The sequence below is a fragment of the Hipposideros armiger genome, unplaced genomic scaffold (genome assembly GCF_001890085.2).
Source record: "Hipposideros armiger isolate ML-2016 unplaced genomic scaffold, ASM189008v1 scaffold_11, whole genome shotgun sequence".
Lineage (NCBI taxonomy): Eukaryota > Metazoa > Chordata > Mammalia > Chiroptera > Hipposideridae > Hipposideros > Hipposideros armiger.
This window is the reverse complement of record NW_017731361.1, coordinates 2514320-2539955: the sequence shown is the minus strand read 5'-3', so window position 1 is coordinate 2539955 and position 25636 is coordinate 2514320. Positions and strand designations below refer to the sequence as shown.

The 25636-nt window shown below is 53.5% G+C and overlaps 1 protein-coding gene across 6 annotated transcripts in view; it reads left to right on the top strand.

Moving 5' to 3' along the window:
- The window catches only part of NRG2 (neuregulin 2), a 187061-nt gene extending 163690 nt beyond the window's left edge, over positions 1-23371 (top strand). For 3 of the 6 annotated variants that reach the window (XM_019661989.1, XM_019661981.1, XM_019662020.1), the window contains 8 exons: positions 5041-5117; positions 5496-5554; positions 10444-10606; positions 14905-15007; positions 17232-17355; positions 17685-17812; positions 18654-18881; positions 21436-23371. In XM_019661989.1, coding sequence (XP_019517534.1) covers positions 5041-5117; positions 5496-5554; positions 10444-10606; positions 14905-15007; positions 17232-17355; positions 17685-17812; positions 18654-18881; positions 21436-22186 — 1633 coding nt within the window. In that variant the 3' untranslated portion in view covers positions 22187-23371. The remainder of the gene's footprint in view (positions 1-5040; positions 5118-5495; positions 5555-10443; positions 10607-14904; positions 15008-17231; positions 17356-17684; positions 17813-18653; positions 18882-21435) is intronic. The other 3 variants (XM_019662005.1, XM_019661996.1, XM_019662015.1) reach the window with 3 other exon arrangements.
- Positions 23372-25636: the final 2265 nt, after the last annotated feature.

Genomic DNA, 25636 nt, shown 5'->3' with positions numbered 1-25636 from the left:
CCTGAGGAGTGGAAGGGAGGCCTGGCTAACTTTGGGTTTTCAACGCAGCCCAAGCCTAGGGCCTGGCAAGGTGCCAATGCTGCCCCATTCCCATGGCACCTGGGCAAAGGCCACCAGAGTATTGATGGAGATTCAGAGGGAGGCGTTTGCCCTCCCCACAGACAAGGTCAGATTCAGCACTCCTCGGCTCTCCTGCTCTCCCTTCTGACTACAGCCTTAGCCAGAACTTGTAAAGGCCACCCCACCACACAACGTGATAACGAGGGGCTATGCCTCCTTCACACTCTCCCTTCAGTGCTGGGCTAACTGGGGCTGGACTGCCAGGCGGATCTGTGCCTCTTGCCCCAGCTGGCCTCCTTTGCTGGCTTCCTCCCCGGTCCCACCCTTTACCTGCTGCCATCCCTTTCCCAGCTCCCCCATCCTAAATGTCCCAACAGCAACAGCAGGTCCCCCAGCAAGTTCTCAGCCCAGACTTGGCCCCTCATCCTTTCCCTCCTTCTGCCTCTAGGAGGCTGCTACATTAGTGCTACAGACCCTGGGGAACATTCTAGTCTTGATAATGCTCTGAACTCTTTGGAATAGACCCACAGAAACTCGTAAGGGTTCTGGAATACCTCACAGAGTTGGCCCAGCCTTGCACCCGCTTCTTGTCCCTCCCAATACACACACACACACACACACACACACACACACACACCAGGCTTCTCCTCCTCCCCAGCACCTTGGACCCTGGAACCTTGAAGGGATCTCGCAATGCCACTGAAATCGGCCCTGGCTCCAGGCAGGGGAGGTTTCAGCCCCCCACGATAGAGCTGAGGAAGGCCATGGGGCCCAGGACTCCAGTGAAGGGGTTAGTGTTGATATGAGAGTGATGAGCTAATGGGTTCCCAGAGGGCCCTGCCATCAAGGGCGTACCCTTAGTCCCCTCTGGGAAGGACCCTGTAGCTACATATGAGAAGACTAGGGGGCAGGAGCCTGAGCCATTGTGAAGATGGTATCCTGTTTCCCTTCCCCACCAAGGCAACTAGGGGTCGCTGCTTAGCACTTGAACTTGGTACCCAGAACCACCACCTCCCCATCTCAACCCACCCTGGAACCCACTTCCCTGACTCCCTGAGCCCTCAGGGGAGAGGGGCATCCCTGGCGGGGATTGAGGCCAGGAGGGCAGGTCCTCAGAGCTGTGCTGGAGAAGGACAGGAGGGAGGGGGGCCGGGCAGAGCCCAGAGGCCATTCTGGGGGTGGGTGAGCTGGGAGGGAAGGGGGGGCAGGCCTCTTGGGGTTCCTGTTGGCACCTAAATGGAATAAAAAGGAGAGAACTCAGGAAACGGGACTCACGTCTTACCATTTGTGCTGTTTGTTTACTTTTTATTTTGATTTTTTTGCATTTCCGCTTAGCTTGGATAATGAAACTAGACTGGTCAGTTTCATTCCAGTTTCTATAAAAATCAGTTTTCCTTCCTGGTTTTCTGACACTTGTTGTTGTGTATTGGTTCAGAGCCCTGCCAGGGGTGTTGGAAAGCAGGCACACTCCGTCCCTCCTGTTTTTCTGGAATTCAGAGCCAAAAGAAACAGTGTCACTGATACTGAATTTTGTTTTAAAAAAGAAAACTTAGGGGGATTTGAAAATGGGGGTCCAAATCAAGGGGACTGTCTCCTGTCTGGGCCAGACAGCGGCCTCTGCACTTCTTCTTGCTGCTTTCTCCTCTTCTCTCCGTGTTTTTGTAGAGCACGGTTGGTGCGTGACTCTTGGGGACTGGTTCAGGGGATGATGACAGAACAAGACTCTCTTTCCAGCCCTGTGCACATACCAGCGGCATGCCTCCCTTTCCCATCAGCTCACCCCCCATTCTGCTCCCCCCACCCCATTTTCAGGTGATTCCCCCATCCCATAACCCATGTGCCTGCTCATCCTCTCCACATCGCCACCCCACCCCTCATGAGACCAGAGACCCTTCCCTCCCTCCAGTGCCCGGGGCACACCCTCATCCTTCATCCTCCCCTTCCCCTGGGTGAGGGCAGCACACATGGCATTATCCCCAGGCTACCAAAAGGAGAAACTGAGGCCCGGGAGGTGGGGTGGGAAAACGGGGAGGCAGAGTCCCAATTTCTCTGTCACCCCAGATGCAGCCCATGGGCTCTCCTCTCTGCCCCTCTCTCACCCCTGCTCTTCTCCAGCCCTGGGCACAGACCTTCCCTTAGTCATAGCTCATGACTTGGGCGGAAGGGCTGGGAAGGCCGCTCCTTCTAATCTGATCTGTCCTCTGAGCTCCTGTGCCAGGTCAGTCCCCCGTTTGAGTGGGAACTCACCCACTACCAGCCAGCTACCCATGCTGAGTTCAGACTCCCCTCCTGGGTGATAAGCTAAAGTAGTCTGTACCCTGCAGCCTGGTCCTGGGTGCAGGGCAAAGAGGCTGTAGGTCCAGCCCCAGAACCTACTCTAGGGAAGCCCCAGCCTCCTGGATGTAGCTCATCCTCAACAAACAAGGCTAAGGAGAGAACAGGAGTGTCCAGGAATCCCCTGGAAGGAGCCAGCACCCAAAGAACAGCACAGGGAGTCAGTCCTCCCCACCCCTACACTATACCCATCCCCCACTGCCTTTTCTTTTGTTCAGCCAGTGGGAAACACACGTTCCCAGGGCAGGAAGGTTAGGACCATATTGCACAACTCCAGGGGCATGTTTGTGTTGTAGACCATGTCCATGGCGCCACCTTGAGTGATGCAACTCAGTGGCCGTGAAAAACATGAGGATACATTCAGGTTAGCCCAGGCTGGGTGTGGGGTCAGGGACACAGGGATGTGCTTAGTTATCGCTGGTCTCCAAGAGCCATGGGACAGCATCCCTGACTGTCAGCACTGGGAATAAATTTCCCCTTAGTCTCCTCGTACCCCTGCACTCCCCCATTTTCTAACACCACACACACACACACACACACACACACACACACACACACACACACACAGGTTTTCCCTGTCTCCAAGAGCCAGGCTACTCTCAGACATTGGACACAGTCAAACCTATCTTTTTCTCATTCCTTTGCGGATTCCAAGAGTCATTTTGGCAACTTCCTGGGTCTTTATCCTCCACCCCAAAGGTGCTGCTGCTTGAAAAATTACTTATCCCCCATTAGTCCCCATCCCAAGTGGGCATCAATTTCTGAGAGCTGAGGAAGAAGAGCTGAGCCTGACTGGAGCTGGTTGGGAAGCCTTAGCCATGACCTCCATTTTCCTGGGCTGGGCTGACCAGGGACGAGGGCTAAGGATCAGAAAAGGATCTATTGACAAGGTGGTAGCCTGCTCCTCCAAGCCACCCTGTTTAACAAGATAAGCATGCATCAACTTCTCTTATAACCTCCCCCCACTTTCTCCAGACACACTTCCCAGCCGTCCACCACCACCCATCGGCCAGGCATACCTGCATACACTGCCACCACTGCAGACACCAGCCTACTGCCTCCCCTGAGGGAGATGCCATCAAGACCCAGAGAAACTCCTGCTATCTGTTCACTGACCACTCTCAACCTTCCAGGCTAGCTTGGGGGCCACAGGGCTTTTGTGAGCCCATGGCCACCACCCCCTATAAGCTCAATACTGATGGTTGGTATACACTAGAATAGTAAGAGGTAGAGTACACTCACCTCTTGAGGAAGTTACTGATTAATGGCGAACAGTGACCTATTATTGAGGGGACAATGGTGATGGGCTGGCTGACCTAATTTCCTAAGGAAGAAGAGGCAAAGGCGGCATAGACCCATCTCTGAGTAGGGGATTGGGGGTCAATATGGCCCTATCTGTAAGCTTCCCCTAGGTATCTGGCCTTGCTGGGGTTCAGAAGAGAGTCTAGGGCTGGGCATGGCTCCCAGAAATCTGCAAGACAGGGACTCACTTGAAGGGAGAGTGGCAGCCAAAAAGCAGAAGGAAATATACCTGGGGGGAAAGGACAAGGTCAGGGAGATGGGAGTGGGTGGTGCTTTGTAGCTACAGAGGAGGCAATATGGGAGAATGAGCCCCTGCCAGGGCTAGGCAGGGATGGGGGAGCAGGTCATGGGGAAAAGGGAGGTGTCCCAGGCAGCCAGTGGGCTCCTGATGTGGAACAGGCGTCAGGGTCCCCAGGGAGCCTGCTTCAGCCCCCACTGTGGTTCTTGCCATCTGAGGCCAGATGCTCTGCCCGTGGCCTTAGCAGACCAACTTTGGGATGCTGTTAACTCCAGCTCCTCTCCAGCCTCACCTGCTCCCCACTAAGTTTTCCCATGTATATTGTTCTAGGGCAGCCATCCCTAAACCGTGTTCACAAAGGTTCCTCAGAAAACGACTTCCATGGTCAAATAAATTTGGGACATACTGGAAAGTTCAGCTCTTTCCTCCTACAAAACTTTTAGTAGCCTTTCGTATGCCAATATGCACTGCAACTCCACAAGGATGCCTGGGAATGGATTTCCTAAACTTATTTGGCCACAGAACCCTCTCCAAGAGAACAAACGGGATAGCTCCAAGGCCCCTTTTGTCATGGGCACGCAGTCTGAGAACAGCATTCCAGAGCCTCCTTTGAGCTTTCTGGGGGCTGTTTCACGGAAGAGAAAACCTGCCCAGGGCCCTGGAGAGAACCCTTTGGTAGGGCCTAGAAGGAGTGGCTCCCCAGAACTTGGTATTGCAGAGGCCCCAGCACCCTGCCTGCTGACTGCCTGGCCCCAAGCGGCAACAGTTCTGGCTTCCTGGGGGCCCAGGCAAGTCAGGAGGGAAGTCTCAACAACCATTAGGACAATTAGGCAGTAAGTTCCCCATTTCCCCACCCTCCTTCCCTATATCATCCTCCTCCCCGCCCCCCTCTTCTCCCCACCACCCACGGAGCCACATCTATTAGAGAGAATTTGAAGGAGATTTCCAAGCCCTCCACCCAGCCCTGATTCCAGCCCCTTCCGCGAAGAGTGTGCCCCAGTGCCCGACTTGGTTTTCTCATTCATCACTGTGCACTTTGATTTCTAACCTAAGCCTCGCGGATGATGCCAGTTTGTTCTGTGATTTTTCCCCTTTTCCTTCTCCAGATGTCCAAACGGATTCTTCGGACAGAGATGTTTGGAGAAACTGCCTTTGCGATTGTACATGCCAGATCCTAAGCAAAGTATGTTTGAAGATACAAACACGAGTCCCTGCTCCTTAGAAAGCTTCCGGGTGCAGTCCCCCCCCAATGTAGGGCGTAGGGCCAGGGGTGTTGGTTGTTTTGATCTTTGGCTGTTTTGTTTTGTTTCTCTTTTCCTTTTTTGTATTTTGGTTTGTTAGTTCTTTTGTTTTGTTTTGTTTTGCTTTGTTTTTCATTTTTGGCCTAATCCTTGGGTTTAAAGTTCAGGGCTACAGGTAAGGGGCAGAGTGGCAAGGCCAGTACAAATGGTAACGGTGGCAAGGAACCCAGCTGGCATTGGCAGGAGCCTGTGCCGGGGTGTTGCAGTGCCTGTGTCTTGCTATCCTGGCTCTCTCTTTCTGGTTTTCTTTCTTTTGGTAGGTGTCCTGTGGGATACACCGGGGACAGGTGTCAGCAGTTCGCAATGGTCAACTTCTCCAGTATGTCTCTTTCTTCTATTTCTTTTCTTCCCTGGTGACTGACATTCTCCCCCTGTGGGAGGGATGGGGCCTTGTTTAGCGAGACTAGGGGGGGCTGTGAGGGTGTCTTGGGCTCCTCTAAATCCTCAGTGCTCACCAGAAGCCTGTGCAGAGGAGACCGATACGCCCGTTACCCCTGCCTCCCACATCGCTGTACAGCCTGGGTGCAGTAACGCTGAATTCTCCCTGCAGCTGCCTGGAGCCATGCTAAGGCCTCCTCATTGCTTCTGGGTCAGGCAGCCTGGCCAGCATGGGAAGAAGCATTTGCAGAGCCCTTACCTGCCTCTGAAGGCCTGTTTGAGGATACCACGCTGCTAATGGGGCCGGGCAGTGAGTGTGTGCACATGTGTGCTGGTGTGCTTGAGAGAGAGAAATAAGGTCTTGGAAAGCTTAGTCTTCAGGTCTGGCCAGAGCTGGTTTTGGTGTGATTTTGGGTAATGGGGGGAGTGGGCAAGGGGGTTGAGGAAAAACAGGACCCAGGGCAATGGTTTCCATGCTGGCCAGAGACTGGAGACATTTATGTGGCTACAGGATGCGGTGTGATGGGGGGACTGAGGCATTGAGGGATAATTGGTGACTCCCTCCAGGCCCTCTCTGGTCTGAGTCCCAATCCAGGTGTTCATTCCCTTCCTTTTTTCCACTTCTGAGATTGGAGCTTTCTGGTGTGCACAGTTTGGTGAAAAAAAATGTGAGCCCTGTGGCTGGAAAATGAGGCCATAATTGTGGATAGTTTTATTTGGGACTGGGAGCAGTTCCTTCACGTGCCACCAGGTGGAGGTGGAGCAAAGCAAAAAGCCACCACCAGCCTTGGACTCCGTGTTTGGAGCCCCGGGGTCTGTTGGCCTGTAAGGCGGGACCCTGCCACCCATCTTCCAGAGCACATTAGACCCCCGCTCAGCCTAGCCCCCCACTCCTCCAGGAAGGACCGCTGGGTCCCATAAGGAGTAGGAACCAGAGTGATGGGGCCTGGACATGGAGAGGCAGAGCTCCAGAAAAGGCCAAGGACAGGACCCAAGAGGCTTGGAGAAAGGAGTTTGGGGGTTTGGGTCTCAGGGTGGATAAACGAGCTTTTCCCGTCCTCCACAGCACAAAAAGCCTAGAAATTGCCACCCTCTCCCTCCCCTTCAAGAAGCCTGGAAGCCAAGACTTGGAGAGGAAAGTAGAGGCCTCAGGGAGGTAGGGGCCGGTCGGCCCAGATGGTGAACTATCTTAATAGAGTGTGGGAGGCAGCATTCTCCCGAAGCCCCTCCAATTGCAGGCCAGAGAGGAAGGCCACGGGGATAAGAGCATGTGGCCCAACAGAATTCTCTAGAGCCCAGGCTCCAAGAAGAATTGCAGAGTCAGATCCAGCCCCATTGAAGGACCATAGGTCAGGAGGGGCCTCAAGATGGGGCAGAACAGCCGAGGACTAGGGGAGAGAGGCAATGGGGGCCGATTCCTTTTCACCCTTCGGCTTATGGGACTGTTCTGGGCAGGGAGTCCCAGCCCATCCTGAATCAGAGCAGCAGAGCCTCTGGAACTCGGCCACTGGCCAAGCTTCTCTGCCAGCTGGGCTCTTTCAGCTTTCAGCTTAGATCTGCTGGAAGGGTCAGCAGGGCCCCGGGAGCCCCGAAAAGAGCCTGGAAATGCAGCCCCAGGCCTTCCTTCCCAGTGTTATTAGGCTGAGTGCTGTTACCTTTGGGTAAAAGATTTTTACTCTTCAAGCACTCTGCCCAGAGCACTTCATGCCCTACTCTAGCAGATTGTTATTGAAAAGGTAGCGGAAAGTGCTAGCTTAAGGGTTCAGGCTTTGGATTCAGATAGACCTGAATAAAAATGCCAGCTACTAACTAACTAGTTTACTAACTCTGGGGCCTCACTTAACCTCTCTGAGTTTGTTTTCACTTCTGTAAAATGGGGAAATACCATTTCTGCCTGTAGGGTTGCTGTGAGGATGAAATGAAGTGATGTGGATGAAGGGATTGGCAGGGAGCCTGCCATGGCTGTTTGAGTGTGTTTGAGGCAGGAGAGCCAGCATCAGCCCCTTGGAAGCTGACTTCTAGCATATCCTGGGCACAGTATCTATCTGACCTTACCCCTCTGCCCAGACAGCCTCTAGACCAGGTTACCTCTTGCAGAGGCCATGGAACACAGAGCCTGTGACCACGATAGCACGTTGAAGCTTCTCCTTCTTCCACCGACAGCCCCTCCACTTCCCAAGGGTCAAAACATGTGCATCTATACACCCCACCCCATATAAAAGAGCTCACACACCTTCAGACATGAAGAAACACAACCATGTATTCATGCATGTGTAAACACATACACATGTGCTCACACCTGCACAAACACATGTGCTCTAGAGCCCACATCATGGCCTCCTTTGTCCAGGCACCTGTGGCTGTGTATCATAGGATGTGTCCAGGATGAGGACTTTGCATACTGTCTGCTAAGCCAGGCCTTGTTGGGAGTCCAGCATCAGGTTGCCATGGTTACTAGTCAATATGAAATTTCTACTCAGTAAGACCTATCTGTGACTCAGTGGTGCCACTCCTCCTGGCTGTGTGGCAGCCAGTGAACACTGTAAGTAGGAGACTATATTTTTTTACTGGGACAGAGATAGCCGCAGGCCCCGCAGAATCCATCTCCAGTGAAAGGGAAGCAGGGATGCCATCCTAGTGACTGGCCAAGCACTCAGCGATGTCATCAGTCCTGCCAGCCACCACTAGTCCTCCTAAACAATAGTGGTCTTTAACTCAAGGGGGAGGACAGTCAGGACGCTCAGAAGCTGCTGCTATAGCCACTACTTGGTTCCCAAAGGAATGATGGGCAAAAAACTCTTAAATGGTTTGGGGAGCCCTGCTCACTTTTCCAGACAGTCATTGTCCTCAGGCCTAGCCAGTCAGGCCTGCCCAGAGACTCAATGGGCAGGAATAGCCGTGGCTTAGCCCCAAGAGACTGGAGACCTGGCTTCAAGTCTCCCTTCTGCCTCCTAATGTATTGTGTGACCTTGGGAAAGTGTCCTAGCACCACTGGGCCCCAGCTTCCTCATCTAATACAACAGCAATCAAAAGCGGGGCCCAGACAAGCTCTATGAACCACAGTCCTCTTAGCATCCCAGGTCAAGTTGAGCTGTTCTTTCTCAGGGGGCATGATGAGATCTCCATACAATATGAGCTCTCTCGAGCTGCCTGGAGGGTCCCTTGGATGACAGGTTTAACTACTCAGGGAAAGTTGCCCCTGAGGACTCCTTGACTTTTTCAAGGTTGTACTGTCTGCTTTGCACAGCTGGCCAGCCCTGGGAGGCCTGGGAGAGGAGTGGACTCACTGTGCTTATGGTGACTCCTATTCCAAGCAGTGAGAGAAAGACTGCAAGGAACCCACATTCAAGATCACTCCCAACCTCATATTTAATAGGAATGCACAGAAGGGCTTGTGTTTGGAAGGACTGGGGTTCATGCTTCAAGGGTGTGGTTTCTGCATAGAACTGGGGGTCAGAGCCCAGGGTCTTCCTCAAGCCTCTTTCAGTGAGAGCCATCTTGGTCCCTGGCTCAGAGCCACCCTGCTCTCCTGCCCTTTTCCAACTGCAGAACCCTCTGGAATCCCTATGAGGAAGCAGAAGGAGATCCAGGGACAGACAATGCACAGGACTTCCTGCTGATGTCCCCGTGCTCTCCTTCCTGTACGGGAGACGAGAACATCAGAACACAAGTTCATCTGCTCCCCATTCTCACGGAGCTTACTGTGTGCATGTGGAGAGGCGGTGACGGGGGCCCTGCGCCTGCGCTAAGCCTCACGCTGCCCCGGCCTGCTCATGTCTTCCCCTCACTATGTGTAGGCACTTTTGACAGATGAGCAAAGACTATGACTTGCCCACACCCGCATGGCAAATTAGAGATAGAACTGAGCCTCAAGGCCTCAGGACAGGTGCTGGCCACTACACTGGAATGGTAGGTGAGCTTTTCAAAACGCTGTTGAGATTTCTGGGCTCCCACCCCAGACCCCAATTCTGTTGGTCTGGGTGCCTCTAAAGCACAGCCAGGTTGCAAACCACACAGGGATTCTGTGGTCAGGCCTGACTCTCGTTTAACAGATACGCGACTCAGAGCTGGATAGGCTGGATATGCTTGGAGTCACACCTTTGAACAGGCATGGGCACCTCCCTCAAAGGATCCTGAAATTGCACATTTGCAACATGATCCTACTTTAAAGAGTACAGCTGAACCAACATTTAAGGGGCACAGATGTTCCACAGTGAACTCACTTGTCTCTCAGAGTTGCAGTTTGCTTTGCTAAGTCATGGAATCAGGCTTAGACTCCAAGGCCTAGCTTCTGTAGGCTTCTAGGGTGTTAGGGGTGTCAAGTGGAGAAGTGAGCTGCCATCTGGAGCCTTCTCCTCTCCCCAGTTCTGTTCCCCACAAACTCTGAGTCTCCATGCCCAGGCTCCTAGTATATGGGCAGGCCAGCTAAGCCTGTGGGGGCAGGACAGGGACAAAGGGCCAGTCTGGGTACCCTGCACTCGTTCTGAACAGAAAACAGGGCCCATGAATGAGCCCAGGGCTGAGCAAGCCATCTCCAGGAGGGGCTTGAGAGTGCTGAAGGCCTGGCACTGGAGCTGGGTTGGGGAGAATGGAGACTCGGACCCCTGCCCCCATTCACCTTTCCTCCCTGGGGACATATGCCAACTGACTCTTGCGCCTCTGCCTCCCACCAGGTACTAACCCCACAGCTCATCTCTAAAGAGCCTGCCCTGCCTGTTGATCCTAACATTTCCTTTCTCCACCCCTCTCAGGGACTTTTGGGAACGGGGTGCCAGGGAAGGGGTTCAGGAAGCCGGGTGGGGACACCACTAACCTGCTTTCACCTCACAGGCTGGCTGCTGGTGTCTGAAGAATCCTGACCAACGTTTCTCTCTCTCTCTCTCTCCTGCCCTCGTCCTCCCCCATCTCTCTCTGTATCTCTCCCTCCATCCCTTCCCCTTTCTGACCCTCCTCTCTTCTGCACTGCCAGAGCACCTTGGATTTGAACTAAAGGGTACGGAGCCTTCATTTATCACTCAGTGCCGTCCACACAGCCCCTCTCTGCAGCCTCTGACACCATGTGTGCTGGATGTTTGGCTTCCTTTCCAAAACATGGAAAAGGGAGAATTCCAAATATCTCCCAACTCCATCAAGATGTCCTATTTGGGGAGACAAGGGGAGCTCATGAACGGCAGGGTACCCTGTGGTTCACACTGTGCCCCCTTGCTTGAGGCCATTTGCTAGGAGGCCTGCAAGGGAAGGGGCCCCCTGAGCTCTGTGCAGCCCAGTGGGTTGGCCAGACAAGACAGACAGGCCCCTTCAGGGAGCCGGTGTCCAGAAGCCATGGCATCCTGGTTTGGAGAGTTGTACAGAGAGGCAGCCCTTTCCATTTAACTTTAACCCTCCTTCCTTCTCCCATTTCCATCTCCATTGCTTCTCATTCTGCACCAGGCTGGCGGCTGAGAATTCCATTTGTCTCTGCCCCCTGTCCTGGGTCTGTCCGCCAGGCTTTGCCATCTGCTTGAGGCTGTCACTCCCTCCATGACCTGTCCCCACGATGGCATGCGTGTTCGTCTGTAAGCAAGGGTCTAGAGTGGGCTGGCCTCTGGTGCCTGCCCCTCCCCTCCAAGTGGAAAACCTTACCTCCCTCCCACTCCTGCCCTCTGGCCCCAGAAAATGCCTTGGATGGAAAGGGACTTTGGGGATCCGTCTGTCCAGTTCTCTGGCTTGTGCTGGGAGGCTCCACCCTGCCTCAAGTGTCCAGAGATATTACAGCAGGAGAAATGGAGGGGCTCAGAGGGGCCAAGTCTTCAGTGGGGTCAGACCTCAGATGTGACGTGGAGTCTACAGCCATGAAAAGGCTGTTCTAATGGCAGGTTTGGGGAGGCCCCAGTGTCCCTACCACCCAGCCCCTATCAGCTATTATTAGTAGAAGCTAGAGCTAAAAGTCTGTGTGCAAGAACATGTCTGTCTGCTGACTATGACTGGCTGGGGAGGGAGGACAGAGGCTGGGTCTGGGCAGTGACTGTGGTGGCAGCAAGGTGCGCAGGGCTGAATCTGTAGGTGTATATGTTCGGAGGGGTGGTGAAAATGTTTATACCTTGTTAGGTCTCTCGGTGCAGGATGTAAGTGCATGGAGGGGTGCAGTGGAATACCTTTGTGTTAAGGGTTGAGCATTGTGCAGTTGGAACTGTGAGGATGGGGTGGTGAGTGTGAACCTATGTGAATATGTGTCTGTGTCTGTCGTGGTGGTCTGTACATTCATCCACTCACTAACTCAACAAACATCTGCTGAACCCTGGAATTCGCCAGAGTCTGGCAATCCGGTGCAGAGTCCCTGCTCTCCTGGTGCTCAGATGCGCAGGGTGAGACAGACAACAAACAGGAAAGCTATCAGGTGGTGGTAAGTGCTACCTAGAAAACAAAAGAAGGTAATGGGATAGCATCTAGCTGGAGTGGGAGCTACTTTAGCTAAGTGGTCAGGGAAGGCTTGTCCTTTGAGGTGGCATTTAGTGACATGAAAGAGTAGCCAGCCCTGCAAATAGCTGGGGGAGAGTGTTTGAGGCTGGTCAGGGATGGTATGGTTGGAGTGGGCTTGCCGCATTCAATGGACAGAAAGACTGCCAGCAAGTCTGGAGCACAGCAGACGTGAGGAAGAGGACTGCAGATGAGACCTAAGAGGAAGACTGGGGTTAGGACATCTGGGGCCTCGTAGGCCATGGTAAGGTTTTGAGTTGTATTCCAGTTGCAGTTGGAAACCATTGTAAGTTTTTTTTGTTTTGTTTCGTTTTGTTTTGTTTTTAAGATTTTATTGGGGAATTGGGGGAGGGGAAAAGTTGCTGTCCTTTTGTTCTTCAGTCTAGTTGTGGAGGGCGTCGCTTCACTGGCCCATGTTGGTATTATGATTATTGTGCTCTACCCGGGTAAGGCAGTCACTCACTGACCATTGGACAGCCGCTCACGGCAGCTCAGGGTGGCTCATGGCATCTGCCAGCCACTTACGCTGGCTGCTGGCCACTCACGGTAGCTCACCGCAGCCCACTGCAGTAGGGGCTGCAGCCTACGCCATCGCCTGCGACTCACTGCAGGCCCGCTCCAGGTCGCGCTGTTGTTCACCATCTTAGCTGTAGAGGGCACAGCGTCACTGGCCCACATGTGGGATCCGAACCGGGGTCCTGCTGCTCAGAGCTGGCGTCCCAAGTCAACTCTTAACCAACACGCCACTCGGCCAGCCCCATTGTAAGTTTTTAAGCAGGGGGTAAAATGGTCTGCTTTATGTTTGTAAATCAGTATGGCTTTTGGGTCAGGGTACAGGGTAAGGAGGAGTGGAAGCAGAGAAACCAGTTAGAAGATGGCCAGCTGTCCAGATGAGAGATGGCGTCATCTTGAACTAAGCCAGAAGCAGTGGAAATGGAAAGAAATAGTCAGATCCAGGATCTACTTGGGAGGTAGCACTGAGAGGACTTGCTGAATGATCAGGTACCAGGGTAGGTAGAAAGAAAGGAAGTGATCAGGAGTGATTCCAAGGTTTTGGGGGCTGAGCAACCAAGAAAGGTGGTGCTGCCACTGAAGAGATGCAAAGCGCTGGAAGCAGGTTTGGAAAGAGGGTGAGGACCAGTGTTAGTGTAGGGCCATGGCCCTTGGATGTAGGAGTCTGGAGCTGAGGGAGAAGTCAGGGCAGGAGATATAAATTTGAGAGTCAGCTGTATACCAATGGCATTTAGACTCTGAGTCTGGGTAAGATTACGAAGGGAGAGAGAGCAGGTGGAGAAAAGAAAGAAGCATGAGAGCTCTGGGTCCTTCTGCCCAGCAGCCCACATGGAAGAGGAAGAAGCAACAATGAGACACAGCCATCAGCCAGTGAAGGAGGAGGAACCCGGAAGAGAACGGGAGTGTGCCCAGTACAGGGAGTCAGCTGCAAGGTTGTCAGTGACCATGACCAGAGGGATCTCAGAGGAGTAACAGAGACAGATGTCTGACTAGAGAGGACTGAGGGGTGGACGGGGATGAAAACTGGAGGCAGGAAGGACATGGACCACAGAACCTCGTGATGGGGGCCTGAGGTAGAGAGCTGTTTGTTCAAGACTCCTCATGGTTGTGTTTCAGAAGGCATGATCGCGCACACTTGTGTGTGCATATGTGCTCTGGATGTGTGTGTGAGTGCATCTTTGTGAAGGGGTCTGTCTGTGTATCAGATATGTATGGCCCCACAGGTGTGTGTGTCTGGAGGATTTGTTTCCCCAGGTGTTTGCTGGTAGGTATACCTTTGCCACAGGAGGTGCAGCAAGCCCGAAGGCTTAGCTACCTTTCCCAAGGCTCCACCAAGGCATTGGGGTCCACTTATTCCTGCACTGTGAGAAGGGAGTGATGTGGAGGGGCCAGCCAGCAGGTGCGAGTGGGAGCAGGGATGGGTGTCTAGGCTGTATACCTAGACTATGGCTGGTGCTGTCACCTTGTTCCTTTTCTTCCTCCTAGCTTTCTCTGTTCTAAAAGGGTAGAAAAAGTGGGAGGTGGAGGGCCTAGTTGGGTCTGTTTGAGGGCTTTGAGGCCCAGCCTAGCTCAGCTCCTCAGAAAGGGTGGGGCTGTACCTGGAGCACAAGGACTGTCCTAGATACCAAGGGGCTGGTGCCGCCACTTGTGGGCTTCTCACAGGCAAAGACGGGGAGGCCTTTTGTGGGCCAGGGCCACAACCCTGACCAGGCTGCACGGAAAGATGAAGGCCTTTCTCCCCACGCCCCAGCCATGGGCCTGATCTGCTCCATCCCTGGTCCCGGCATCCTCCTAAGTCCTCTGGGTCTGATGTCCTGTCACCACCAGCCCAGAACAAGCCTTTGAGAAGCTACAGTGGCAAGTCAGACCTCCGCCTAGAGTTGCCATGTTCACCACCATGAAGAAGAGCTCCCCCCAGCTCATCAAGGTCCTTTGCAACCACCAGGCCATAGCTGGGCAGGGCAGGTTTGCTGGCCAAGCTGGGTTGCCCTCCTCTATGGCCTTGGGAACGTCGCCTCCATCCTCCCATCCTCCTACATGTTCCACTCACGTGCCCACAGCAGGGCATGGGGTTTGGGAAGGTGAACTCAGAGGTAGTCACTTGTGCCCAGATCCACTGGTGGGTGGAATTTGGGGGAGCAGAAGGCAATCCAGGAGCGGGCAGGAGGGAGGAGGCTGCTGGGCAGGGAAAGAAGGGAATGAGCCGGCAGGACCTGAGCTGGAGGGAGCCCAAGGCTTTGGGGGCAGGGCGGGTGTTTCTCTGCACCATTGTCCCCAAGGGTCCACCTCCTGCCTGGCCCCCTCACATCCCTGCCTCTGCAGAAGCTGAGGAGCTGTACCAGAAGAGGGTCCTGACTATCACCGGCATCTGTGTGGCTCTGCTGGTCGTGGGCATCGTCTGTGTGGTTGCCTACTGCAAAACCAAGTGAGTGTCAGGCTCCGAGGCCGGGGGTAGGTCAAGCCAGGGGTGGGCCTCTAAGCCGGCTTTTGTAAGGACAGGCTCCCCTTCCCACCCCCTAGCATCATGCCTGGCCTAGCCCCCGACACACACACACACCCTCTCCTATTGCCTCCACTGCCTGCTGCTGTGTGGGGCCAAAGGGCTGGGCCAACAGGCGGGAGCAGAGGGTCGGGGAGACAGGCCCCAGAGGACTGAACAGAAATGGTCATGAGCACAGGCATTGGAAGAAGACAGACCTGGGTTTGAATCCAGCTGTGCCATTTCCCATGTGACCCTGAGCAAACTGATAAACCTCTCTGAGTCCTCATCTGTAAAATGGGAATGATTCTAGTATGTACCGCAGAGGACACTGTGAGGAAACATCTGCCCTGTCAAGTAGGCAGGCACAGGGGCGGTGTTGCAGCGGGGGGAAGCACAGAGGAGAAGGGGCACATTCCCAGAGAAAAAAAGAGACCTCACAAGGCACTGCCTGGTCCCACTTGGGAGCAGTCCAGGTAAGAACACAGAGAAGGTGGGATTGGGCCACCCCTGGGCAGAAGAAATGTAGGGGCAGAACCTCATGAAAAGAGGGAAAAAAAAGGGGCAGAAAGGAGTCTGGGCAGTTCCAGTAGAATAGTGGAAGCTAAAAAAATAAATGCAGGAAAGGGTCAGCTATGTTCCTGGATCATAAGCAGGAACTAGCAACTAGCAACCACTCTGGTTGAGGCAAAGGGCTGGGGTCAAAATTAAACAGTTGGAACTCAGATGTCACCACAGGGCATTAAGTGCCAAGTTAAGGATGTTGGGTTTATCCTGAAGGTGATGGGGGAAGCAACGAAGGTTGTAGAGTGACGTAGTGCAGAAAAATGATAGGTTTGTCATATCTGTTCTTATCTGGAGAGCAAGAACCTGGGCATAGCCACCATTTGTGGGACTTAGCCCCTGGGTCTTGACTCCTGCTACCCCTATCTATGGAATCTAAGGCCCTGCCAGTCCTCCTCCAGATGAGTCCAGGATCAGAAAGTCAGAGAGAGGTATGGAGGGAGTTGGGGCTCAGGGATCCCAGAGGAGGATACTGGGCCCAAGTAGGAAAATTGAGGCCAAGACTTGGGGGGAAAGCAAGCACTCTGTTCTAACCCCCCACTGCACTTACTCATTTTCTCAAGAAACTTTCATTCAGTACTTGCCAGATACCAGGCCCTGAACCAGGCATATGGCCTGTGCTCTAAGCACAAAGGTCACAGGACACATTTCATGGTGCCTAACCTTGACTGGAGGGCAGGAAGGGTCTCTCTGAGGAGGAGCATTTAGGCTGGGCCTGAGAGATCATAAGGAGTTAGCGGGTAAAGAGGCAGAGAATGCATTCCAATTGGATGCAACAGTATGTGCAAACGCCCAGAGGCCAGAGAGGGCAGGCACCATGGAGGATCAGAAACAAGCCCTCCAATGCAAGCTGGGGTGGGGAGAGGACAGTGAGAGACAGGTCTAGGGAAAGAAACAGGAACTGAGGGCCAAGGAAGGGTTTTAAAAAGGGGAGTGACATGATGGGACTTGTTGATTGCAAAACAAATGTAATAAGCATTTAATATATGCCAAAGTAAAGCAGCCCTATAGACTTCAACTCTCTGACCACAGCACCCTGCTTTATTTTCTTCATAACACTTTGCTGAAAGTTTCTTGTTCATGTATTTGTTTATATGCTTATTATCAGCTTCCCCTACTGACCTGCAAGCTCCAGGAGGGCAGGGACTATGTCTGTCTCCTTCTCTGCTCTAAAACAGCGTCTGGCACATAGTAAAAAGCCAATTAAATACCAAATAAATGAAATGAGTGAGTGGGCCAGTAGATATTTTAACTACTCTTAGTCCTCAGTGGTCTTTGGGATGGTTAAATGATCCCCCCCATTTTACAGATGAGGAAAGTGAATCATGGCAAGTTGAAGCAACTTGCCCAGGGTTACACAGCTAGAAAGTGGTGGAGTTCTACTCTCGCGGCAGAGACAAAGCTCATGACCACTACACTCGTGTCCTGCTGAATTCAGGCTGGGGGCAGATTGGAGGGGCCCTGGCTCTGGGCAGCCTGAGCACAAAGAGCAGGAGACTGCCACAGCAGTCCAGGCAGAGGGGACTGGCTTCCCCAGAGCGGCAGCTAGGGGAGTTCATGCATTGTTTGGGGGCGTGCCCGGCTAACACATCCTTCCCCTGGGCAGAAAACAGCGGAAGCAGGTGCACAACCACCTCCGGCAGAACATGTGCCCAGCCCACCAGAACCGGAGCCTGGCCAATGGGCCCAGCCACCCCCGGCTGGACCCTGAGGAGATCCAGATGGCAGACGTGAGTGGTGGTATTTCCGGGTCCCCCTCTGAGCCCTGGCTGTACAGCCAGTCTTCTCGTGCCCCTGAAGGATGGGCCAGGGTAGCAGCCAGCCCTTCCCATGCTCAGCCTTGCCTGGCCTCACCAGGATGACTGGCCTCGCTTTGCCCACTTCTTTAAGGAAGGGCGGGGGGATTGATTTGCTGGGGCCATCACTGCCCCAATACCAAGTCACATATCCAGTGCACCCCCTCCCAACCTGGAGCTTAGGGCCTCACTTTCTCATCCCCACCAGAAAAAAAGGGCGACTTGGTCACCTGCCCTAACTCCTGCCAAACTCTCTGTTCCAGTATATCTCCAAGAACGTGCCAGCCACAGACCACGTCATCAGGAGGGAAACCGAGACCACCTTCTCTGGGAGCCACTCCTGTTCTCCGTCTCACCACTGCTCCACAGCCACGCCCACCTCCAGCCACAGGTGGGCACCACCAAGGCCCCCACATAGATGTGCAGACTTCTGTACCCACACCCACAGAGAGAGAAGACACACACATCACATACCTGCCTGGCGACACACAGAGAAATCTCCAGCCAGGCTCTGTATTAAGGGTCCCTCTAAGCGGAAGGATGGAAGTAGGGGGCTCTAAACCAGAACCCACCGCCAAACATTCATCCAGATGCTCAGGGGACCAGATTCCCTTTTCCAGTCTAAACCAGCCCAGAGGAACAACAGCATCCCTGCGCTCCCACCTAATGTCTAGTTTTTTGAACCTCATTAGCACCACCCTCTGTGGCATAAAGTGTCTACTGACTCAAATGCCCAGAGATATTTGATACCCTCTCCTGGGTTTGCCCACAGGAGAGAAAGGGGGCCTTCTCTGTGGGAGCACAAGGTTCCCACAGCTCACAAATAGCATGATTGGCTCCTTTCTTCCCTGGGGACCAGCACGGCATAGGCAAGCTCCCTTGTACTGGCCAGTGGGGCTGGGCTCCTGAGATAGGTGGCTAAGGGCCATGGGATTGGAAGGGTCCCAGGCACAGGACCCTAGGCCTAGGCTAGAGTGGGGATTCGTTGCAGAGAGGAAAGGAAGAGGCCTTTGCACATTGCAGCTCACCCATCCACAGGACCCGAGCCCTCCTTCTCCCATATCGGGGTTGGGTATTGGTGATACTACACATCAGCCCAGCGTGAAGGGCAGTGAGCTGAGGGAGCCTGAGATGGAATGAAGACCCAGGGAGGGGGTGGGCCTGGGAACACACCTGCTAAGCTGCCCTGCTCCTTCCTGACCACCCGCCTTACCCTCTCCTGACTTCTCCAGGCATGAGAGCCACACATGGAGCCTGGAACGTTCTGAGAGCTTGACCTCTGACTCCCAGTCGGGCATCATGCTGTCATCGGTGGGCACCAGCAAATGCAACAGCCCAGCATGTGTGGAGGCCCGGGCACGGCGGGCAGCAGCCTACAGCCTGGAGGAGCAGCGCAGGGCCACCGTGCCACCTTACCATGACTCCATAGACTCCCTGCGCGACTCCCCACACAGCGAGAGGTCAGTTCCTACCCCGTGACCTGTGCCCCATGTTGGCCAGAGAGCGGGCACCACTGACCCAGGGCTGACCATTAGGCCATCTCAGAGACACTCCAAAGAGCCTCATCCCCACTTTCCAGATGTGCAAACAAAGGTCCCTGAAAGGTTCAGTGATCTTCTCAGTGTCATCAGTATATTAATAATAGATTGGGACTATGGCCAGGCCGGTGAACCCTGGTGTGCAGTGACCATCTCATTGAATTGTCCTACTAGGATACTTTTCAGAGTAGTGGCGGATGTTATTAATAATTGCACTGGAACATCAGGAACATTTGGGCTGTCCCAAGCAAACCATACGGTTGCCCTCCCCTGGTGTTACCTAAAGGCCCCATGTCCCAGCAGGAACAGAAAGGCACTAAGAATGAGCAGAGTGGAGTGCGGGAGGGGAGGTTGTCTGTGAGGAGACTGACCAGTGGAGGTTAGGCATGAGCCAAGAATGACCACAGGCCCTGGCAGCATCAACAAGTTCCCGTGGATCATAACGCCATTGGGCTCCTGAGCAACGGATGCAGTGAGAACTAGAAAACTCCCCTTCTTCCCTGGCTCCAAGCCAGGAGTCAAGTGGCCCTTAGCAAGTGGTGTCTATGGGAGGAGAGCAGAGGAAGATGCAGAGTACCAGGATCTCTGGGCTGGAGTGGAGCAAATGTTCTCCCACTCTCAACTCAGCCTACTCCATGCCAGCCCCATGCTGGGCAGGCCTGCCTGGGGACCCAGAGATGGTCCACCTTGTCCTTGCGCTCCCAAGAAGTTCCCAGCCATGGGCACAAACCACTGGAACTCACAGTTGCCTATGGAAAGTGCTAAGCACAGGACACCCCACCGGGGCAGAGCAATCCAGTGTGACCGCAGGCTCTGGGAAGCAGCCAGGTTTTCCAAGACCAACATTTCTAAGCCCAGCTCCACCACCTGTGCAATTTAGGGGGCAGATTGGGCACCTCTGTGCCTTTGTTTCCTTAGCTGTAGAACAGGGAAAACAATGGCCATCATTATGGTTCTTGTGACAGGCACCAGAAATCATGTGCGCAAAGCTTTTTGCCTCCTATCTGGCATGGAGTTGGTGCTCACCAGGCATAGCTGTTATTATTGATAGCAAGAGGACTCCTTAATAGTTGGGAGGTAGAGGGACAGGGAAAGCATTCCAGGCAAGGGGAACATCTTGAAGTGCCAGCAGAGGCATTTCAGAACATGGCTGGTGAGGTGCCTGGAGCAGAGTGAGCTGTGAGGAGAGGAGCTGGGCCTGAACAGGCAGGCTGGGGCCAAATAGATGGCTGATGGTCCTGGGCTTCTTAGGAGGTGGGCCCTGGGTGGGTAAGCAGAGCTGTGACTTTCAAAGACTGTTCTGGGAACTGAACAGAGTGAAGGAGTAGATACCTGGGATGCGAAAATGACCAGAGTGAACTATTAGGCCCAGGACAGGGTGGAGCAGGGCGGAGGGTGACTCCAGGAGAGGAGAAATGGGTATGACTTGGTGGTTAATTGGATGTGCATGTGGGAGAGGGAAGAGAGGGGAATCAGGTGATTCAGAAAGAGAGTAATCAGGACCCCGGAGAGCAGTGAGGTGCCAGCTCTAGTTTGGAAGAGAGGTGTGGAGGTGGGTGGTCCCTGTACTAAGGCAGTCAACGGTTGGGCAAGAGGCTGATGGACTTCAGCAAGGGGGATGTGGAGAAAGAAAAGGGACAGGTGCCTGGGACCCAGACTGGGAAATATTAGCAAGGGCAAACTTTTGGAGGAACTGGTGGTCTGTAGCCCCAAGCAGACACACTTTGGTGGGGTCTTGGTAACTCTCAGCCCTGAGCTGAGGACCCTGCCTGATGTGTGAGCAGTCACTTCCCTGAGGCTGCTTTTAGCTTCAATATAAGCAGGAGTAGTTCCTGTTCTGAAGCCATCGGCCACGGGATGAATTGTCCCTTCAGGGACAGTGAGTCCAAGTCACAGGAGTGGCTGAATAGGGACTAGTGGTTTTTGGAATCGGGCAGTATAAGTCCTGGTTCCTGCCTGGCCTCTGTTCAAATCCCAGCTCCACCGTTTCCTGGCTGTGTGAACCTTGAGCGACTTAACTGTTCTGAGTCTCAGTTTCCTCACATGTAGTGTGGAACGAACATAAGGGTCTTAAAGAATTACTGTATTCGATGAGATCGTACAAATCAAATGCCCCAGCCTAGGCCTGACCCAAAGTAACCAGTAAGGAAATCCAATGACTGTGTGCATCCCCACAGCAAAGAACCACTCACGGAGGCTTATCCTGGGTCAGACAGGTCCTGGGCTATGGCATCCCACTGATACATTTATGGACTCCTCCCAACAATGCTACGGAATGAGCACTGTGGTCATCCCCGTTTAACAGTTGAGGAAACAGACTCGGAAAGGTTAAGGAAATTGCTTAAGGTCACGGGATTAATACCATGGTTCTTGCAGGTGTGATCTAAGTAAGGCAAGGCCATTGCTTTTCTCTTTTCGTCGGGTTCCACCCCACCACCACCCTGACCCCGGCCCACGCCTCTGCTTCTCCCCACAGGTATGTGTCGGCCCTGACCACTCCTGCGCGCCTCTCGCCCGTGGATTTCCACTACTCGCTGGCCACGCAGGTGCCGACTTTCGAGATCACGTCCCCCAACTCGGCGCACGCTGTGTCGCTGCCGCCAGCTGCACCCATCAGCTACCGCCTGGCGGAGCAGCAGCCGCTCCTGCGGCACCCGGCGCCCCCCGGCCCCGGCGCGGATATGCAGCGCAGCTACGACAGCTATTACTACCCTGCGGCGGGGCCGGGGCCGCGGCGTGGCGCCTGCGCGCTGGGCGGCAGCCTAGGCAGCCTGCCCGCCAGCCCCTTCCGCATCCCGGAGGACGACGAGTACGAGACGACACAGGAGTGCGCGCCCCCGCCGCCGCCGCGGCCTCGCGCCCGCGGCGCGTCCCGCAGGACGTCCGCGGGGCCCCGGGGCTGGCGCCGCTCGCGCCTCAACGGGCTGGCGGCGCAGCGCGCACGCGCGACGCGGGACTCGCTGTCGCTGAGCAGCGGCTCGGGAGGCGGATCGGCCTCGGCCTCGGACGACGACGCGGACGACGCGGACGGGGCGCTGGCGGCCGAGAGCACGCCCTTCCTCGGCCTGCGCGCCGGGCACGAGGCGCTGCGCTCGGACTCGCCGCCGCTGTGCGGCGCGGCCGACAGCAGGACTTACTACTCCCTGGACAGCCACAGCACGCGGGCCAGCAGCAGACACAGCCGCGGGCCGCCCCCACGAGCCAAGCAGGACTCGGCGCCCCTCTAGGGCCTGCCGTCCCCGCCTCCCCTGTCTTTAAAGAGAACAGAGACCACCGACTGGAGAGAGGAGGAAAAAAGAAATAAAAATATTTTTATTTTCTATAAAAGGAAAAAGGTATAACAAAATGTTTTATTTTCATTTTAGCAAAAATTGTCTTATAATACTAGCTAACGGCAAAGACGTTTTTATAGGGAAACTATTTATATGTAACATCCTGATTTACAGCTTCGGAAAAAAAAACAGAAACAACAAAAAAAAGAGAGATGGGCCAATTTTTTGACTCTTTAATAGAAACCTATATTGTGGTGCCTTTTGCTGTACGCTAATCTGGAGCTCCTGGAGAGAAGTCTGGGTTGGGGGTTGGGGGTTGGGGGTGGGGGAAATGTAGGATCCCAAGCTGGCGGGGGTGAGAGAAACCGGGCAGAGAAGAGGCTGCAGGGTTCTGGGGGGAAGTGGGCGAGGTGCGGAGCGGTGATGGATTGGCTCTGAGGACGGAAATGAGGACAGGAGTAGCTTTGCCCCCCTTGTAAGACCTTGAGTCCCGGACCCCCTGAAGAGACGGCAGGGATCCTGGGCTTGGAGCTAGAGTTGGGATCAGGTCACGTCCAGGGGGTGACTAAGGCCCAGCGACAGCAACCTGAATGGGGAGGGGGTCTCCCCGCTCCTCACAGCTGCTAAGGGGGGAGGCACTGAGAGCCAGCTCTTCCCAACAGCCCCTGCCCCAGGGAGGAGGCAGCTCTGCCAGGGCCCCAACGTTTGCGGCTCCTCCTCCCCCATGGCCTCCAGGACGCCCCTCCGTCCTCTGCAGCACCTTCGTTTACAGGTCGTCTTTTCTATTTTACGCCTGCATGTCCTTTGCATTTCAGATTCTTTAGATTGAATGCATGGTCACGCTGGGACCGAGAAGAGCCACTTGACAGTGTATTTGATTCCCCTTTTAGCAATAACGTAACACCATTTCTTCCTCACAACCTGACCCCCCCCCCAGGCTCCCAACCCATCTATGACTTCCACTCCCTCTCCAGCCCTGTCCTCCCCACCCCCCAAAACTGGGTCCACTGCTAATTTGTCAAAAAGGTAATTGTTTAAAAAATATCCCAAACAAATGGGAATCCTGCCCTGAAATGTCCAAACACCTGACTGTTGACACTTGAACATTTTTATATTATAAATAAAATCAGAAATAACTCATGTTTGACTGTTTGTGCCTAGCCCCCAGGTGAAGAGGGAAGATGGAGGTTGAAGACCTGGGGTGGAAATGGATAGCTACTGGTGTGAAAGTTGGAGAGGGCCAGGGCAGTCCCTGGGAGGAAGAGACACTCCCTCGAATCTCCCTGGCTCTAGTTCTCATGATAGGCTCCAACCCTCCTCCCTCTTCCAAGAACATTCACAAGGTATCCCCCTGGCTGCTGGGGAACCTGGCCAAGGGGCTGACCCAAATTACTCTACTTCAAGCTCAGCCTCAGAACTCTGGCCCAGTTCCTGCCCCGGAGCTACAGGGGCCGGAACTGAGGCAAGAGTTTCCGGGCCTAAGTGGGTGAGGTGGAAAGGATTATGGGGTTGGCACTGGGGCAGCTGAGGCAAGATGACCCTTGGGGCCTCAGGCATGTCACAGGCAAAGTCAGGACACGCAAGGTGGATAATGGGTACCCTCGGCTGCCAGGAGGACCACAGCTGCTGCAGCTTGTAAGCCCACAGGGTGTTGCTCTTTTCCCAACTTTAGACCCCTCAGAGCCAGGGCTTGTCTAAACCCGCCGTCCCTGATGAAAAGTACATGATTTCAGGCATGGAGAAAGCAGAGGGAGGTCCAGGGTTAAGAAGCCTTTGCCCTCATTGATTAATTTATTAAACCAGTGCCCAGTGCCAGGAACCATTAAGTTCCAACCCGACATGAGGGAGTCTTCTATCCAGATTGCTCAGGTGATTGACTTGTGCACACCTGCGCACGAATGTCCCCAGGATGTGTGTAGTCTGTTCGGAGACCTACAGAAGGGAGGGACAGAGAGGCTTAAGGTTGAGAGGACTTAGGTATCAACAGTGCCTGAGTTCAAATTCCAGCTCTGCCCCTCACCAGCTGTGGAACTTCCCCTAGGTTGCAGTTTCCTAAGCTGAAATAGTAATTCTAATACCTACTTCAAAGGGATGTTGTGGAGGTTTTATATATATATATATATATATATATATATAATCTATCACCCAGTATAGCTTCATGGACCTGATACAGGCATACCTCAAATATTGCGGATTCAGTTCCAGACCAGTGCAGTGAAGCTAATCTTAATAAAGTTAGTCGTAAGCTTTTTGCTGATGGAGGGTCTTACCTTCAATTTGTAAAACACAAAACATCTGTGAAGCACAATAAAGTAAAGCAAGGTATGCATGCAGGTGCCCGTTAATGGCTAATTTGATGATGGTGATGACGATATGCTATGTCTTGCATTCTTGAATCACAGGCAAAAACTGGATGAAAGGGAGGTAACGGCGAAAAATAAAGAACTAAAGTCATTGTATTCATGTGGGGCACTGGAAAAAATACCCATTACAAAGAAACAAAGGAAAATAATAAACTAAATGCTACATAAACATGCAAATCACTGACCTCTCCTAGCCCCCATCTGATGATCTTATCCGGATCCTCCTCCTTGCTCTGAGTTTGCAGTTGGCTTTAAATTTGTCTGAAAGCCAGTAATTCCTCTATGTGACCCCCAAGTAATTAGGAATGAACACTTGGCGAACCCACTAACTTCTTCATGACCCCGCTTAGTGTCCTCATTTGACCCTTCTGAGAGCCTAGTTGCTGTTACTTACTAAATTTTCAGTCAGAAAACAATCCATGACTCCAATGAACCCACTGACTTCTATATGACCCCAAATAATTAGGAATGAACTTTTGGTGAACCCATTGGCCTTTTCATGACCCCAAGTAATTAGGAATGACCTCTTAGTGAACCCACTGACCTCTTCATGACCCCGGTTAGTGTCCTCATTTGACCTTTCTGAGAGCCAAGTCTCTGTAACTTTCTAAACTTTCAGTCAGAAACCAATCCATGACCCCAATGAACCCACTGACCTCTATATGACCCCAAGTAATTAGGAATGAACTCTTGGTGAACTCGTTGACCTTTTTATGACCCCAAGTAATTAGAAATGAACTCTTGGTGAACCCACTGACTTAATGACCCAGCTTAGTGTTCTCATTTGACCCTTCTGCAGGCCGACTTGCTGTTAGCTTCTAAGAGTTCAGTCAGAAACCAATCCATGACTCCAACGAACCCACCAACTTGTATGTGACCCCAAGTAATTCTGAATGACTGCCTGGTATAAACTCATTGGACTTCACATACCCCATTTGGTGCCTTCATTATCTGCTTTGGATTCTGAGATACCTGCTCAGAGTCTAAGGCCAAAACCAAATCTAGTTCCTTGAGTCTTTTCTCATCATTGCAGCCACTCATT